This window comes from Cyclopterus lumpus, chromosome 12 (genome assembly GCF_009769545.1).
Source record: "Cyclopterus lumpus isolate fCycLum1 chromosome 12, fCycLum1.pri, whole genome shotgun sequence".
NCBI lineage: Eukaryota > Metazoa > Chordata > Actinopteri > Perciformes > Cyclopteridae > Cyclopterus > Cyclopterus lumpus.
In genome coordinates, this window is record NC_046977.1 from 4,248,698 (window position 1) to 4,264,526 (window position 15,829).

General features: G+C 45.7%; 2 protein-coding genes across 2 annotated transcripts; one reads left to right on the top strand and one right to left on the bottom strand.

Moving 5' to 3' along the window:
• Positions 1–21: 21 nt before the first annotated feature.
• trim23 (tripartite motif containing 23) lies at positions 22–5,467 on the bottom strand. Its single transcript, XM_034546259.1, is given in 12 exon segments — positions 22–1,389; positions 1,582–1,706; positions 1,885–1,995; positions 2,100–2,229; positions 2,335–2,469; positions 2,819–3,034; positions 3,130–3,312; positions 3,409–3,687; positions 3,771–3,892; positions 4,192–4,339; positions 4,341–4,355; positions 4,988–5,467. Coding segments are annotated over 12 exon segments (1,743 nt in total). The 5' UTR covers positions 5,087–5,467; the 3' UTR covers positions 22–1,209.
• Positions 5,449–8,856, top strand: mzt2b (mitotic spindle organizing protein 2B). Its single transcript, XM_034546261.1, has 4 exons — positions 5,449–5,584; positions 5,788–5,976; positions 6,069–6,223; positions 7,860–8,856. Exons 2-4 carry the CDS (start codon positions 5,801–5,803, stop codon positions 8,003–8,005), a joined length of 477 nt encoding a protein of 158 aa, XP_034402152.1. The 5' UTR covers positions 5,449–5,584; positions 5,788–5,800; the 3' UTR covers positions 8,006–8,856.
• Positions 8,857–15,829: the final 6,973 nt, after the last annotated feature.

Here is a 15,829-nt window from a genome sequence, read left to right on the forward strand (position 1 = left end):
AAGAAGACGCAGCCAGACGCGTACGGTCAGTTTGTTTATTTTACAGCAACAACATTATGAATAATTTACAAAAAGCCGCTATCAAGTCACTGGTAACAAAGGTTTCGATGCGCGTTGTGCTTCTACGTTTCAAAAAACAAAGTGGAAATGTTTTCACAGACTATGTGGAAAGGCTTTTTCACACATGCATGTTTTTTTTTTTTTTTTAATTAGTATTTTTATACATGTAGTAAACATTACATAGCAATGAATAAAGATGAAATTAAAGTCAAAGAATGGGTCCTTAATAACAAGACAAGTGTCAGTGTTGAGGCTTAAAGTTTCACATTAATTACTGAAGGCTGTTGATTAAAAAAGGTGTAACATCTCCTAAACACTGCAGACAAACAAACGGGACATTGGAATATATATGTGTATTTTTTGCAGTGAGATTAATCCTCCGTCTACTCAAACAGCAGGTCGTCAATTTGCTCCTAAATTAAAACGTGCAAACGAGTGCATTCGAGGCTCCACTAAAAAAAAAAAAGGGAGGCATAATCGGTGCGTGAAAGAAAAACCCCAAACAGCCCCGCTCATAAATAAAGTTCAGTAAACGGTTTGTCCTGTAACAGAAACTACTGGTGCGCCATTTCAAGACCAGCTGTGGCATTAAATAGGTTAATATGAGAAAAAAAAAAGACGCATAACTTAAAATGACCCCGTCGTGTACGTTGGATGAAGAAGGCGAAGCCAAAATGTGAATGTTGTTTTTTTTTTTAGCCGCCTGAGTTCGTTTAGTGAACATTTCTGTCCCGTCTCCTTAAATACACTGAAGCTTAACGGTGGTTATGTTTTAGGATTATATGACGTGTTGTCAAGTGTACTGAAATCGACAGAAGGTACATAAATGGTACACGAAAGGACTACTCTGCGTTTAGTTACGGTTACACAGAGGTGGTTATTATGAATATCGTGAGAGAACGCTTTACTGGACCCGCTGGAGACGCCAGATGTCTGGAAAAAGGTTAAAGGAAAAGTAAGAGGATATGAAGCAGGATGGATGGGAGGTTGTTTTTAACTTCCTTGTTCCGATTCAGTGACGCAACAGAAGGTATTTACATCTTTGATCTCTCTGCTCTCATTGGTGCACAAAGAAGGAAAAGATGGTCTTAAAGATGTAATATGGGGCGGGGGGGGGGGAGCGACGAGCAGGGCTCAGAAGGGTCGTTTTTAGGCGACGTCCAGGACGCCGGCGGCCACCAGCTGCCTGGAGAGCCAGTCCAGCCCCTCGTGGAGGCCCATCCCGCTGCGGGCGTCGCAGCCCTGAATGTGCCAGCTCCTCCCACAGCACAGCTTGTGGAGGCTCAGCAGCTCCGTCATCTCCTCCACGGACACGACGCCGGAAACATCCTGCGGACAACGGGTCCACTTTAATGCTCGCACAGAAATAGACTTGGATGACACCGAGGCTGAACAAATAAAAGGCCAGGAAGTGTGTGGAGAAATGGGTAAATAGATGTGTATAATACACAAATATACACTTTGGTGACCATTTATTGAAGTAATATTCACAAGCCAAATGTGCCATTTCATGTATTTCACCTGTTTGTTTGCAAAGATGAGCAACAAGGCGTCTCTCAGCTCCTTCTCCGTCAGTAGTTTGGCCAGCTCGCTGTGAGCCTCCATGAGTCTGTCCCGGTGGCAGCTGTCAATCACAAACACCACCGCTGCACAAAACCAAAACGAGGGGGAGAGAGGAGTCAGCATCTTCACATGTAAAGCTTTAACTGTACTAAGTGTCAAATACATTCAAGCTACTGAGGTTTTTAAATGAAGCAAAAAGGACAATATATACACATGCACTTTGTGATATAAATAAATAAAAGCGGAGAGCACAAACAATACCTTGGGTGTTCAGATAATAGTGTTTCCAGAGGGGGCGGAGCTTATGTTTTCCACCCACGTCCCAGATGGTGAATTTCAAATTCTTATATTCAACTGTCTCCACATTGAAACCTTTGAAGAAAAAAAAGAGGAGATGATTTAAAAACCAGGCTTAATTTAGAACAAATATCTTTTTTGTATTCATCGTAAACTGATCCCACTGTAGATGCATGTACCGATGGTTGGGATGGGCTGCATGAACTCATCTTGTTTCAGCTTGAAGAGGATGGTGGTTTTACCCGCTCCATCCAGCCCAAGAGTCACGACCCGGATCTCCATCTTCGGACCGATGTGGACCCGGTTGTCCTGAAACAAGAGCACATTGTTACATGTTGGAACAACTCCAGGAGGGAGGGAGGGAGGGAGGGAGGGGGTGGCTCTACGAGTGGGGGGGGGGGGGGTGGTGCGTACTTTAGTGAAGGTGACGGGGATGCCGGCGTCCAGCTGAATGTGATCCGCCAGCTCTGTGAACTGGTGCTGCTGCTTCTGAAGCGTCTCCAGCAGACAGTTGATCTCCTGCTTTGCCAGCACAACTCTGCAGTCGTCCTGCGAGAAGACACACACACACACACACACACACACACACACACACACACACACACACACACACACACACCACACACACACACACACACACACACACACACACACCACACACACCACACACACACACACACAACACACCACACACACACACACACACACCACACACACACCACACACACACACACACACACACACACACACACACCACACACACACACACACCACACACACACACACACAAACACACACACACACACACACCACACACACACACACACACACACACACACACATCACCATCCGCCCACAAACTGGAAAACCGGTTCAGTGTGGTGTCGCGCCTCCTTACCTGTTGAAGCGTTTTCTCGCAGTGCATGCATGCGGTGGAGACCTGAGACAGCAGGATGGTCATGTCCTCCTGCTGCTGCCTCAGCCAGATCAGCCTCTCCCTGACGTGAGCGTCCACCACGCTCAGCGCCATCTCCTCCTGCCGGCACAGGGTCTCGTGGAGGTCCGCGAAGTACGCTCGGACGCAAGACCGCGCGCTCTCTGCCGTGCCGGGGACCTGAAGGAGACACAGGGTCAACGGCGTTGTGTGTGTGTGTGTGTGTGTGTGTGTGTGGGGGGTGGGGCTACAAAAGCCCTGCGAGCGCATCTTACATGCTCGGTGTGCGCCATGCCGATGCCGTCCTCCACGATCTGCTCGCCGCCTTCTATCTGCTGCACGATGCCCACCAGCTTCCTCGAGTACTCGGACACTTCGTCTGTGAAGGTGCGGATGCAGTGGGCCATGTCCAGGATGGAGGCGCGGATCTGATTGGCTTCGTTCTCGAGGACAGCGTGCTGAAAATGAAAAAAGAAAAAAATAAGGTACGCCGTGAGCTCGACCCTCTTTTGGATGAGGGTCTCCCATCGCGCCGACCCCGGAGCTCCAGCTACCTTATGTCCCTGGTGCTTGCCGTACTCCTTGCACACGCAGCACATGAGGGGCCCCGACTGACAGGCCTCCTCCAGGCAGACGAACTCGATGGCGTGGACCTGATGCTGCGGGCACAGGGTCTTCTCGTGCGGCTTGTCAGCCAGCGGCACCCGCCGGTGTTTGGCCAGCGTGCGGGTGGAGTGGGTGAGCTGGGAGCACTCGGCGCACAGGTGGGTGGCGCACACGGTGCAGTACATGGAGGCCGTGTGGCTCTCGTCCTCGTCACACCGGATTACACACTAAAAAAAAAAGGGGGGGGAGGACAGAATGGTGAGCGAGAGAGGTGCGATTGTGGGGACGGCGCCTGTCGGTGTCCGCTTACTTCTCCCATGCCTTTCAGGGCGTCCTCCGCCATGCCCGACTGGTTGCTCGCTCCATTCTGGAGTCGCTCCAGGAGTTCGAGCAGAGCGAAGTTCTTCTTCAGGCCCCAAACTCCAGAATCCCCTTAAAAAAACAACAAAAAAACAGCGAAAACGGCAACTTAAATATATCTAGTAGCATTTTTCTGTGTGTCCAACCTATTTTTGATACATCTCCAGGACAAATGGAGGCTTTTTAAATGCGTGTCTTCATAAATAACATGACACAAAAGTTCTCTGTAAGCTTCTCTGTTGGTTCTGGAATTGAGAGAAGACGCACTTAAAAGAAGCATTAGAAAACTAGCTCACGTAATCGTTTGCGGCTCGTTTGAATAATTTTTTTCTCCTACGTAACCCGTGGCAACTACACATCCTCCAGCTCACCCAGCTCGGTGACCTGCCTGTCGAAGGGGCAGCGGACAGCTCTGCCGTGGAGGGGCAGCCGGGTGAGGCAGTCGTGGCACACCGTGTGTCCACAGAGCAGCAGACGGGGGACCTTGTCCCCCTGGAGGGAGAAGACGTCCTCGCACACCGCCACACTCCAGCACCTGGGAGGAGAGAGAGAGAGAGAGAGAGAGAGAGACACTTATTGATCCACCTTCCAGACAGACATCTTCGTCCGTGACTGCTGCTGCTGCTGCTGCAGAGAAAAGGAAGGACGCAATTCATGTGGCTTAATTTAAAAAAGGGATGCTGTTCAAGGAGCCAGAGAGAAGACAGGTGAGTCCATTAGATCACCTCGACCCGGAGCATTTCATGTTGATTTCTGCTGGCTGGCTGATCTTTAAAAATTGAACAAACGTCTATGTTGACATCTATTGAAAACACAAGCGAGATGGCAGGTTCTAACACGCACGCACGCTGCGCATCACGTGACGTCACCGGGCCAACTTGCCAAACAGTCGACCTCAATAAATAGCGACGTCAGTGAGCTGTTGACATGCTGGAAGCACAACAAAAAATGGGGAATGGGGGTTATGCTAAAAACGCTAAATCATGAAATAAATTAGCACATCCTTCACGTAGAATCTGGCTGACTCGTTTGTCATCCATTGCCCCCCCCACACACACACACACACACACACACACACACACCAACACCAGCCACGAAGACGAGGCTAATGCCGTCGCACGACAACAACAAAGATTTTTTTTTTTTTTTTAGTGACAGTATAACAACCTTCACTGAGCCCCCGTGAGCTCCCCTCCCGTGTCGGAGACAGGGCTCCATCGTCGCTACGGCTCCCTGCTTGTTTATTCCTGCTGCGGCAGCGGCCATTCTCGGGACGACAGAGCGGAGGGTTTTGAGCAGGTGCGAGAGGAGAATCCCTCAAGTACTTCCGGTTTCGCTCGGTGAGCCGTACGCTGACGTTTCTTTCGTCTTTTGCCACCTAAGAATACAACAAACTGATTTTTATCGCGTCAAAAAGATATATTTTCTTGTTACGATGCCGATAATTTTACGTTAATTTGTGTCACTTGCTAGAAACGTTGCGATGCTCGTCTACAGCCTGCTTTCGAAGTCAAAATGTATATTTAGCTGACTCATTTAAATATATTATTTAACACTCATTATTTAATTATTAATTAATCACGGTTCCGTTATGTCGGCTAAAATACACCGTAAAAAAAAAGGAAAGTGTGTTGACCAAACGACAACACGGTTTGTCTCATGTTAATGACGTCATCTTCGCGCGCCTCTCCTTGGCACTAGCAAGAAGGGGATGTTGTGGCTAACGAGGCTCTTAACCGGTGAACGGTCACCGCGAATTTAACGGTAGGTGTTTTTATACTTGAGCAAAAAATAGTTTTTCGTTTTTTTACGTCATGTGTTTCGTAATATTTGAAGAGGCGGTTCCAAACAAGTTCCTCCACGCGTTTTTTCCCCATTCGTTGTCTCGTAACTGTTGGTACATTTCATCCTTATTGAGCGAGTTTAAATGAATTCACCATATTTTATTGTCATCACCCACTCTCAAGTATCCGCCCACTGATGTCTCAACAACCGCAACAGACGTTGCCCTCCGCCCCGGACTCCCCCGCGCTCGTGGTCACCAGCAACGTGCAGAAATATGCCATCAAGAAGAAGAAAGTCCTGAGCGCCGAAGAGGCCGAGCTGTTCGAGCTCACCCAGGCTGCGGGCGTCACTGTGGACCAGGAGGTCTTCAAGTAAGTAGAACCAGCGGAGACGTGGATACGGAGCAGGGCGATTTATAACTCCATCCTCGTGCTCCCCCCCCCTCTTCTTCTTCCTCCCCCAGGATCATAGTGGACCTGTTAAAGATGAACGTGGCTCCTCAGGCGGTCTTCCAGACTCTGAAGGCCATGTGCGCGGGCCAGAGGGTCGCTGAAGGCTGCGGTGTCGGGGAGTCTTCGACCGTCTCCCACGCCGCCACCGCACCAACGGAGGTCAAAGGTCAGTGTCTGAACATAGTAACTGCACACTGACACCATTAGAGTAGGCGCTTGTGCGTTAACGCTAAGGGCCAATCGGCTCTTCCGTCAGGCGACGGCCAGACGTTTCCCATCATGCCCTGGGGTCGTGCAGTCCTATCAGAGTTGCTCGGTGGTGCAAAAAAAATAAAGTGTGCACTTTAAACTTCCCTTTTCCGATACAAGTCATGAAAGAGATGATGGGCACTCACAAATCTACCCAGCATGCATTGCGCGGCGACCTCAAGTGATCCGTTTCCGTGCAGGAAACTGCTTCAAACCAAGCTTGAATATACACTTTTGTAGCACTATACACATGCACACTGCTTTTTTGTTAACAAACTCCCACAATGCAATGTGCTTTGCGACCCCTACTCGTACCAATTAAATTGCACAGAATCATAATCGGGTCAAGAGTGTCAGCCACTACATTCAGTGCTGGAGAGGGTTTGCTTCTGCGGATCCCTTTTGAGTGAGAAAGGAGCTCACGGTCGGGTCAAAGTTCAGGCTCTAGGCTTTTCATAACAAAAGGCAACGACTTCGAGTTTTTCTTTCTTCATTTCTTCACCTTTTATCTTTCAGTTTGCTCACGCTCTTCTTCTTCTCGTGCTCTTTGTGCTTCTCACTTCCCTTTTCGAGCGTGAAATATTCACATTCCTCCACCGAGGCACACTGTAGTGGAGGTTCTGGTCCTGCACTCTGCTATGCCTAACCCCCCCCTCTTTACCAAGGATACAGATGTAGACAGAAGAAATAGAAGCTGATCTTCATTGCATGTCACAGTGCGTTCTAATTTCCTTTTCTATCCCCCCTTTGAATTTAGTTTTTTCTTCTTCTTCTTCTTCTTTTTCTTCTGCGCTTCCTGTTTACTGAAGAAGACGACTCTTTGGTTTCTGGAAAGAGTCCTAAGCCTTCTGCAGCCGCCCCCTCGGCGTCAGGCTCCAGGGCCACAAGGGTCAACGCTAAGATCGGGGTCTACGGCCCCCAAGACGCGAGCTCTGCTCACACTCAAGGTCCCCCCCCCCCCTGCTGCACCGTGTCCTCCTCCTCCACCCGTCTGCTTGCTTTTCTTTGCTTCTGTCATCGAGTGTTATGAGCGTAGACTTCACCGCATGCCGTGCTGTCCCCACTGTGTGTGTGTGTGTGTGTGTGTGTGTGTGTGTGTGTGTGTGTGTGTGTGTGTGTGTGTGTGTGTGTGTGTGTGTGTGTGTGTGTGTGTGTGTGTGGTGTGTGTGTGTGTGTGTGTGTGTGGACTTATTAGTAGAACTTAAAGTTGCCTGGTGATAAAGAGCTGGACTTTAAATGTGTTTTTCAAGATCTTACTGCATTGTTTTGCACTCTAACTAATTATTAATAATAGTAATGATACAAATAATACAATAGGAAGACGCACTGAATGATCACAGTAAAGTTATAATCGACAATGCTGTGTTAATGTGCCGTGAACTTCCTTTAAAAGAAGGTGTGGAAGTCGACCGGTTTTCCTGTTTCTTTCTTTCTTTTCTTCTTCATTTGCATCTCTTCCACGTCGGTAACATGTCCCCCCCGCCCGGTGGCTCTCCTGCTCCTCCTGCGCTGCCTCAACCTCACCGCGTTGTGTCCTCTCTTTGTGTCCGCAGTGCGCGGCAAAGCCGGAGCGAGCCACGGCGAGAAGACCAGAGAGGCCTCCAGCCAGCGCGTGCAGCGGCAGCCCAGCGCCACCAGGGGGCAGAAGACCAAGAGCTCCGGAAGCAGTAGTTCCTCCTCCCAGATAAACTCCACGTAAAGGTCACCAGCACCAGACTGCCTGTACATACGAAGCACTCCTTTTACATTTAGCTTATGTTTTACTTACTGATTTGAAAGGGTTGCTTCACCCATATTCTTTTGTGTCAGTCCTGCTTACAGCATATTAAACATATCAACGATCTCTCAATGTTTACATCGGCCCCATTTAAATGTGTGCCATGGATTCACTGTCAATCATCTGCATCGTGTGTTGAGATATCGGCAGTTTAAAGTACCTTAATTGCCTTTTACCTCACGTTTTAATACAGTGCTGCAGGACTTTGCGTTTTCGGGTTCCCTCGTCTCAAATGCTAATGTGCTCGCTTGAACACAAGTCCTCCTTTTTGACTGTTTGCGGTTCTTTTATAGTCTAACGTTAGCTTTTTATTTATTTTTTCACTTCTGCTGATTGTGTTCACACTTTAATATATCATAAAAGGTGGTGTTTATTTATCTGAAGATGATCTCGGTATCGTAAATGGGTTTTTTTCTGCCACAATCCCAAATTAACTGGAACAATTCACGTTGGCTTTTTGCTTGATGCCAACTTCCTGTCTCCCACTGTGTGTGTGTGTGTGTGTGTGTGTGTGTGTGTGTGTGTGTGTGTGTGTGTTGAGAACCGATGACTAGACGGACCCCACTGATGTTAACTGATGTGTTTCTGTTCATTTGGCGAACCGATCCTTTAACGTCTGCTCGTTCTCGTTCTGCCGGATGTGAACCGTAAAAAAAACAAACACATTATCTCATATTTAGATTTTCTACTGGAAAATGTCTTGTGTTCAATGTGCAACTTTTTTTTTTTTTTATTTAAATGATGCATCTTTAAATAAATCCAATAACAACATACCTACCTGGTTTTATCCTCTTTTTTTTTATTGCATATTTTAACTGGCCTGCAGAGCTCCAGATTTTAAAACATTTAGTTCAAAGTGTAAGTTCACTTTACCTGCACAGATCTCCAGAGTAATCTGTTTGTCTTTTTATTTATCCCTTTCTCCCTTTCTCTCTTTCTCTCTTTCTTTCTTTCTTTCGTTGAATGGCTGATGACACAGTCGGCGTCTCGAGGAATGCCGGTCGCTCCTTTCAAGAGGAGCAGCAGCTCTCCGCTATCGATCTTACTCCACCTGTGATGGTCTCATTGATTTGTTTTCTCTCCTGCCCCTGTTGTTGTTGTTGTTGTTGTTGTTGGAGGAGGAGCAGGAGGAGCATCATTTTTTTTAAATATATATCGTTTTTAAAAGTGTGGGATTCGATGCAGTTTAACAGCCATCACATGGGGGCAGCAGAAGCACACTGCAATTAATATTGTCGGCCATCACTTTTTTTTTTTCTTCTTCTTCTTCTGCTCCCATCATGAATGAAAAGTGAATACGAACGCATTTTGTGTGCATGTTGGTCACAAACGGGCTGCAGGTGACGCCGTGGGTTCATCCGTCTGCAGAGGGCTTTTATGTAGCTGCGGGGCCTCTTTTTTTTTTTATGTGGCCGTTTGTCCTGTTTATGTGCCGCTGCCTCTCTCTCCTCCGCGCTCTGCATTGATGGCAGCGGGGCTGTAATTGATGGCACCTTATTGCTGTGGTGTAGCAGGTTTAATGGGGCTTGACAGAGCAAGAGAAAGCAGCATGCGACCAGGGAGGGGACTTAACCCTTCACATCGGCGCTTGCGAAACACAAATGAGAATACGAACAGGGGGGTGGAGTGGGGTGGGGGGGGTGATTAGCTCGGTTCCTACTGTTCTCTGTGGTCACGGTGATGGCGGCCGTGTGCCTTGTGATCAAGGGAGAAGCCCGGACACCCCTTCCGACTCCTTCCGGGGGAAATAAATACTCGCCAGCTGTTGGTGCTCGCCCCCCGTTCGGCTCCGAGGAAAACTAAACGTGTTTGACAAAGGTAAACGGCCGGGAATTTATCTCCACAAACTTGCTCCCGGGCTGCAGTCCCCAGTGTGACCTATAGGGGTCAGTGTGGGTCCAAGCTACCGATGTGCCCCCCTCCCACACCTCCTTACCTACCTTGGCATCCACTCCAGCATTTTTGGATGTGTTTATTTTGTTATGAGGGAATTTCATGGCTCCTCCATTTAAATAGGGAGTGTTATCCTTCAGGCACACACACACACACACACACACACACACACACTAGATGCGCCATTAATCAATAGAGACGATGAAATGATGGCATTGTGCGCGAGGCAGGGCGAAGCGGCGCGTTGAATAATGAGCCAGTCGAAGCTGTTGGCAAATCATTAATGTAAGGTGTCGGTCTAAACCAAGTTCTCACACTCGCGCTGCGCAAGCTGTTCCCAGGTGACACACAAATACTGGGGAGAGGCACTATTTTTAGGAGCCGATATCACACCTCTCTTTCTTTTCTTCTTTATTTATTTTTTTATTCCCCACAGAATCCCATTCTCCGTGCGAGTGCGGAGGAATATCGTCCTGTCTTCCTCTCTCGGGGTTATTATCCTCTCCCGTGAACTCTCGGCCCTCAGTTTCTCTCTATAAATTTATAGGCCACTTCCCCCCCCCCCCCCCCCCCCCTCCCTTGTTGTCTCCCTACATTCACTCCCTCCTCTAACCCCCTTCACTCTCCATCATCACGCCCCCCTCCTCCTCCTTCTCCTCCATCACCCTCCTTTGCCAGGCTGGCTGCAGATTGGCTATTTCCTGCACGCGCCCAGTAGAGCCCTTATCAGAGGTAAAGTGCTGATTGTTGGTCTGTCTCTCAGGCTGACTGACAGTTCGGGCCGGCGCTGTTGAAATGCCTGATTTGGTCAATGTTTGTCTGTGGGGCCTTATCTCCACACCTTATATTAACTGCCTTGACAGTATGTGCAGGCAGTCTCTCTCCATCTTGTTTCTCCCCCACACCTCCACCTCCCTCCATCCTCCGTCTCTGTCTCCATTCACTGCTCTACACTCGCTGCTATAGTCTTTCAACCAGCAGCTTAACACTTTCAGGCCGATCCTCCTCCTCCTCCTCCTCATCTTCCTCCTCCTCCTCCATCATCTTTCTTCCTCTTGTAGTCGGATCAGCAGCTCGAGCACCGTAAACGTCGCTTTTAGTCCCTGTTTATTTATTTTTGGAGGGGTAATTCTCCTGTTCGTGGTATCGAGCCATGCAGATATTCTTGGTTTCATCTTCTGAGGTTTTCTCAGGTCTCTGCGATTTTTGAGTTGAATTACATTTAATCTGTTTGTCAAAGCATCGGAAGAATGTATGAATAATAATAATAATAAGTATTATTAGTATGTTCTGGTGAACCCCGCCTTCGCCCAATGTCAGCTGGGATCAGCGCCCTGCGACCCTAAAAAGAATAAGTGGCTTGTTTAATGGAATTTAATTAGTATTTCTTTTGTGGATTGTGGAGTAATGGGGACTATTTTCTTCCAGATGTTTCAATAATTTTTTTCTGCCTAGTTTTAAAAAAAATTTAGCCTTTTGAAAGCAAGGCCAACGTTTTTAGAAATACTAGTCATGAGTAAACATTACTCACAGAAAGTCCCTAAAAATATTTTAATTATTGCAATTTTCATATTTCATTTCGTCCGCGAGGTCTTTCGATAAAGTTATTTTTTTTTTGCAGGTTTTATTTTAATAAATAATCAACTGCTTCTGAACTCCACCAACCTGACTCTGACTGAAGTAACATCGAGCTTCGTCTCTCTATTCCCGTTTTAATTAGTGCAATTACTGGGTTACCATTCCAATCCTACTACAAACTTCCCAGGAAAGACCCTCGCAAATGAAGCGTGAGATGCGGAGAAAAGACATTTTATTTTTAAATGAATTGAGTAACTTTCACAAAGGAGGCTGTACACAATACGTGGTCTTAAAAAAAAAAAAAAGCCTAAGAAATCATGACATATGAGAATATAAGTGCTAAATTATCTCTGAGCACCTGCTTTGATTGACGCTTCATAACATAGTTGCTTAAAACACTTTTTCTTCTCTTAAATGCATCCGTAGAGCTTCATTGAAACATGTGACCGTCATTGGGTGACATGTTGCTTCATCACTGTATTTATTTTGTACTGCATTCACCCCCTAATGTGCCCCTAATGTGGATCAATCCGCCACTGAAAATAGTCCCCACATTAACCTTCAGTAAGAACTAGCTGTGTTGGGAAGTTATTATTATTATTTTTAGGGCTGTAACTAAAGATTTTGTTCATTTGTTAATCTTCAGATTATTTAATAAATTAATCGTTTGGTGTATAAAATGTTAGAAAATTGTGAAAATCATGTTGCTGGACTTTTAAGGTCTTTAAATTTCTCGTTTTTTTCAATCCAAAACCAGAAGATATTCAGTTCGTCGTGCTATAAAACAGAGAAAAGTTGGAAATATAAATATTATATTTTCATTCAGTGAATAATAAAGGATTATTTAACCCTAATAAAGCTTTATTACCTGCAAAAAGCTTTGTAAACTGTTAATTTGTGCATTGTTAACTGCTAATAAATGATGTATTCATCTTAGTAAATCAACAAAAAGGTATTAAAGGTTCAAAGTTGTTAAACTCAAATGTTTTTTTATGTTATAAGAAACGTATAAGGCTTTTATTAACATACTTAAGAAAACTGTTAACAAGTTTCATAAAGTTGCTTATGTCTTATAATCTAACAGTAAAAGGGTTAATATGCTATTATAAACACTTATACAGTGGTATTAACACACAATTATGTTAATTAGCATCTTATTAGTACTTGGAAGGGCTTTACCTGTTAACTAACTTACAACGCACCTTTTTTAATATAAAGCCATACCAATTTATTTAGCCTTTTTAAGAAATAAAGCAATATTTTTAAGACCTTTTTTTTTAATGATTTATATTTTCAGTAGGAACCTATAGAACTGCAAGACTTTGCATGGTCTCTTTAAAATAGAGTAAATAAACTAAATAAATACAATACATTTTGTAATCAAGTAAAAAAAAAAAAGTCTAATTACATAATGAGCCAATGAGCTCGGAGCCTCAGACAGGAAGTCACAAATATTGTCTTTTCGGGGGAATTGTTGACAATAACGATAACGCGGCCTCGACCTTTAACATCGAGTTGACTTCGCCGACAAAAGTGACGGTAATTACTGAGGTGAGTGTATACACTGTACTGACGACAGTTAATACCCCCCCCCCCCACACACACACACACACACACACACAGACCGAGGAGGTAAACACGGCCTCTTAAGCGTTATTTATTTATTCACTTTATTAGCACTGAGGCTGTTCATTCCGTCTGTTAATGGCAGCTGTGGGAACGAATAGAGTTCACACTCACTTGGACCCCTATAGTGTGGCATGCTGTCAGGTAACACACACACACACACACACACACACGTAAACACTCGTGCAGACAAAGCGAGACGCTCTGCACTGCTGCCTGCGAGGTGTGTGTGCGTCTCACATTAATTGTTTTCTGAAGTTCGGTGTTGCTGCAGAAAGGTTCCTCTGAGCCGACTATCGGATCTCAATTCAGTGTGTGTGTGTGTGTGTGTGTGTGTGTGTGCACACTCAATGTCTGACGACTCTGCAGGTTTGTTTCATGCAGAAGTCAACGTGCTGAAAATATAACTTTTTTTTAATTCAGTGGCTATATCAGAAAAAAATGTCTCTGTCGATTGCAGCACGACCCACAATCCTCTCTTCACCATTTTCTTTTAGTTTAGAAATATTTTTTGGCGTTTTTGAGAGTTTTCATAGAGAGAGGTCTCCATCTTGGCTTTTTGCAACCAGTGAACAGGAAGTAACATATTTGGACGGAGGAGGAGTGACGTAGAGACGCCGTATACGACTCTGGCAGCGACCTGTCAATCACCTTGTAGCCCCGCCCTAAAGCATGCCCTTCTTTATGGTCTGTTTGACTCTAATTGGACCATGATTTACTAAATGGACATCATGCTGTATTGAAGAAGACTTGAAACTAGAGATTGAGACCATAAACTCATGTTTACAATGTTTACTGAGGGAATAAATCAAGAGAGAAGTAGAGTCATTTATATAGACTTCTATACAACCAGAGGAGTCGCCCCTTGGTGGTCAGGAGAGAGAATGCAGCTTTAACACATGAAGCATGGACTTCTATACAACCAGAGGAGTCGCCCCCTGGTGATCAGGAGAGAGAATGCAGCTTTAACACATGAAGCATAGACTTCTATACAACCAGAGGAGTCGCCCCCTGGTGGTCAGGAGAGAGAATGCAGCTTTAACACATGAAGCATAGACTTCTATACAACCAGAGGAGTCGCCCCCTGGTGGTCAGCAGAGAGAATGCAGCTTTAACACATGAATCATAGACTTCTATACAACCAGAGGAGTCGCCCCCTGGTGGTCAACAAAGTGAATGCAGCTTTAACACATGAAGCATATACTTCTATACAACCAGAGGAGTCGCCCCCTGGTGGTCAGGAGAGAGGATGCAGCTTCAACACATGAAGCATAGACTTCTATACAACCAGAGGAGTCGCCCCCTGGTGGCCAGGAGAGAGAAGTAGAGTCATTTTCTCGTAGACTTCTATTTCCAAGTTGACTTGGCTTCACTCGTCAGAACCGGAGGTTGCCGCCTGGTTCTGCTCCGGTAAATGGAGTTGTATTTGTATAGCTCCGTTTTCCAGACGTCCCGACCACTCAAAGCGCTTCGCACCACACTTGTCGCCATTCACCCATTCACGCCCATTCACACACTAATGGCCGCCATGCGAGAGAGGTGCCTGACGGGACTTGTTCTGGTTCACAATCGCACTCATTCATGCACAGATGGCGCGGCCCTCGGGAGCAATTTGAGGTGAAGTGTCACATTGACTGGAGAATCCGGTCGGGGTCGTCTTCCGGTCGCTCTACCTCCTGACTACCGGCTGCCCCGTCTTGACTTTTAATTTTTAATTTTAACTCTCCGTACTTACTGCAGCTGCTCTTACAAAGTACGTAACAAGGCCTTCTGGGTTAAATTAGGGGTCTTAGTGAGGGAGAGGGTCAAAGTTCAAGGGGCCAAGTATTGTGTCAAGTACGTGTACTTTGTTTGGGTGCAGAACTTTATGAAAGTAAAAAGTTTTAGTTTCATTAATACCCTGATTAAGACAAAGTCAATCATTAGAAAAACCTGAGATACAGTATTATGTTTTGTTACAATAAACTTATATTATTATCATTAAGTACTCTCATTAGGTACTTTACTATTTTCATGCTACTTAATACTTCATTTTAGAAGAAAATATTGACAACAATGACGCCTGTAATTACTTATTTTCGACGCAACACACATGAGCTAATGACACAGTGTGCTTTTTTAAAAAATAGATTAAAAATACCTAAAAGCTCCACTTGACCAACTACTGAATCCACTGGTGATAATACTACCATAATATAACAGTACAGCGGGGATCGGGGTCCATTTTGTCTGCATTTACTTTTAATGTGATACTTTATGTACATTTAGCAGGACTTTTACACCGTTCTTCTACTTTTACTACTTTTTTTCAACTATTTCACTATTTTCTAGACTGAATAATTAATCAATTAGGTAATCGGGTGTCACATTCCTTTCCGGAGGCGCATAGCCACAAAGCGAGGACACTCGAGGGCGGCACTTTTTTAAATTATTATTTTTTTTTTACGATTCCTCTTGTCAAAAATGATGTGAGGCTGCCGGGCGACGTCCGGCTAAGATCCGCCGCTTCCTCGCCGAGCGACTTGGCGAAAAAAGTTTCATTTTGAAAGCGCTTTGTTACTCCGGGGAAGAAGAAGTGTGACAGCTGTTAGAAGAAGCAGAGAAGGTGCACAATAACTGCGCCGTGGATTATGAGCCGCTAATTGTCAA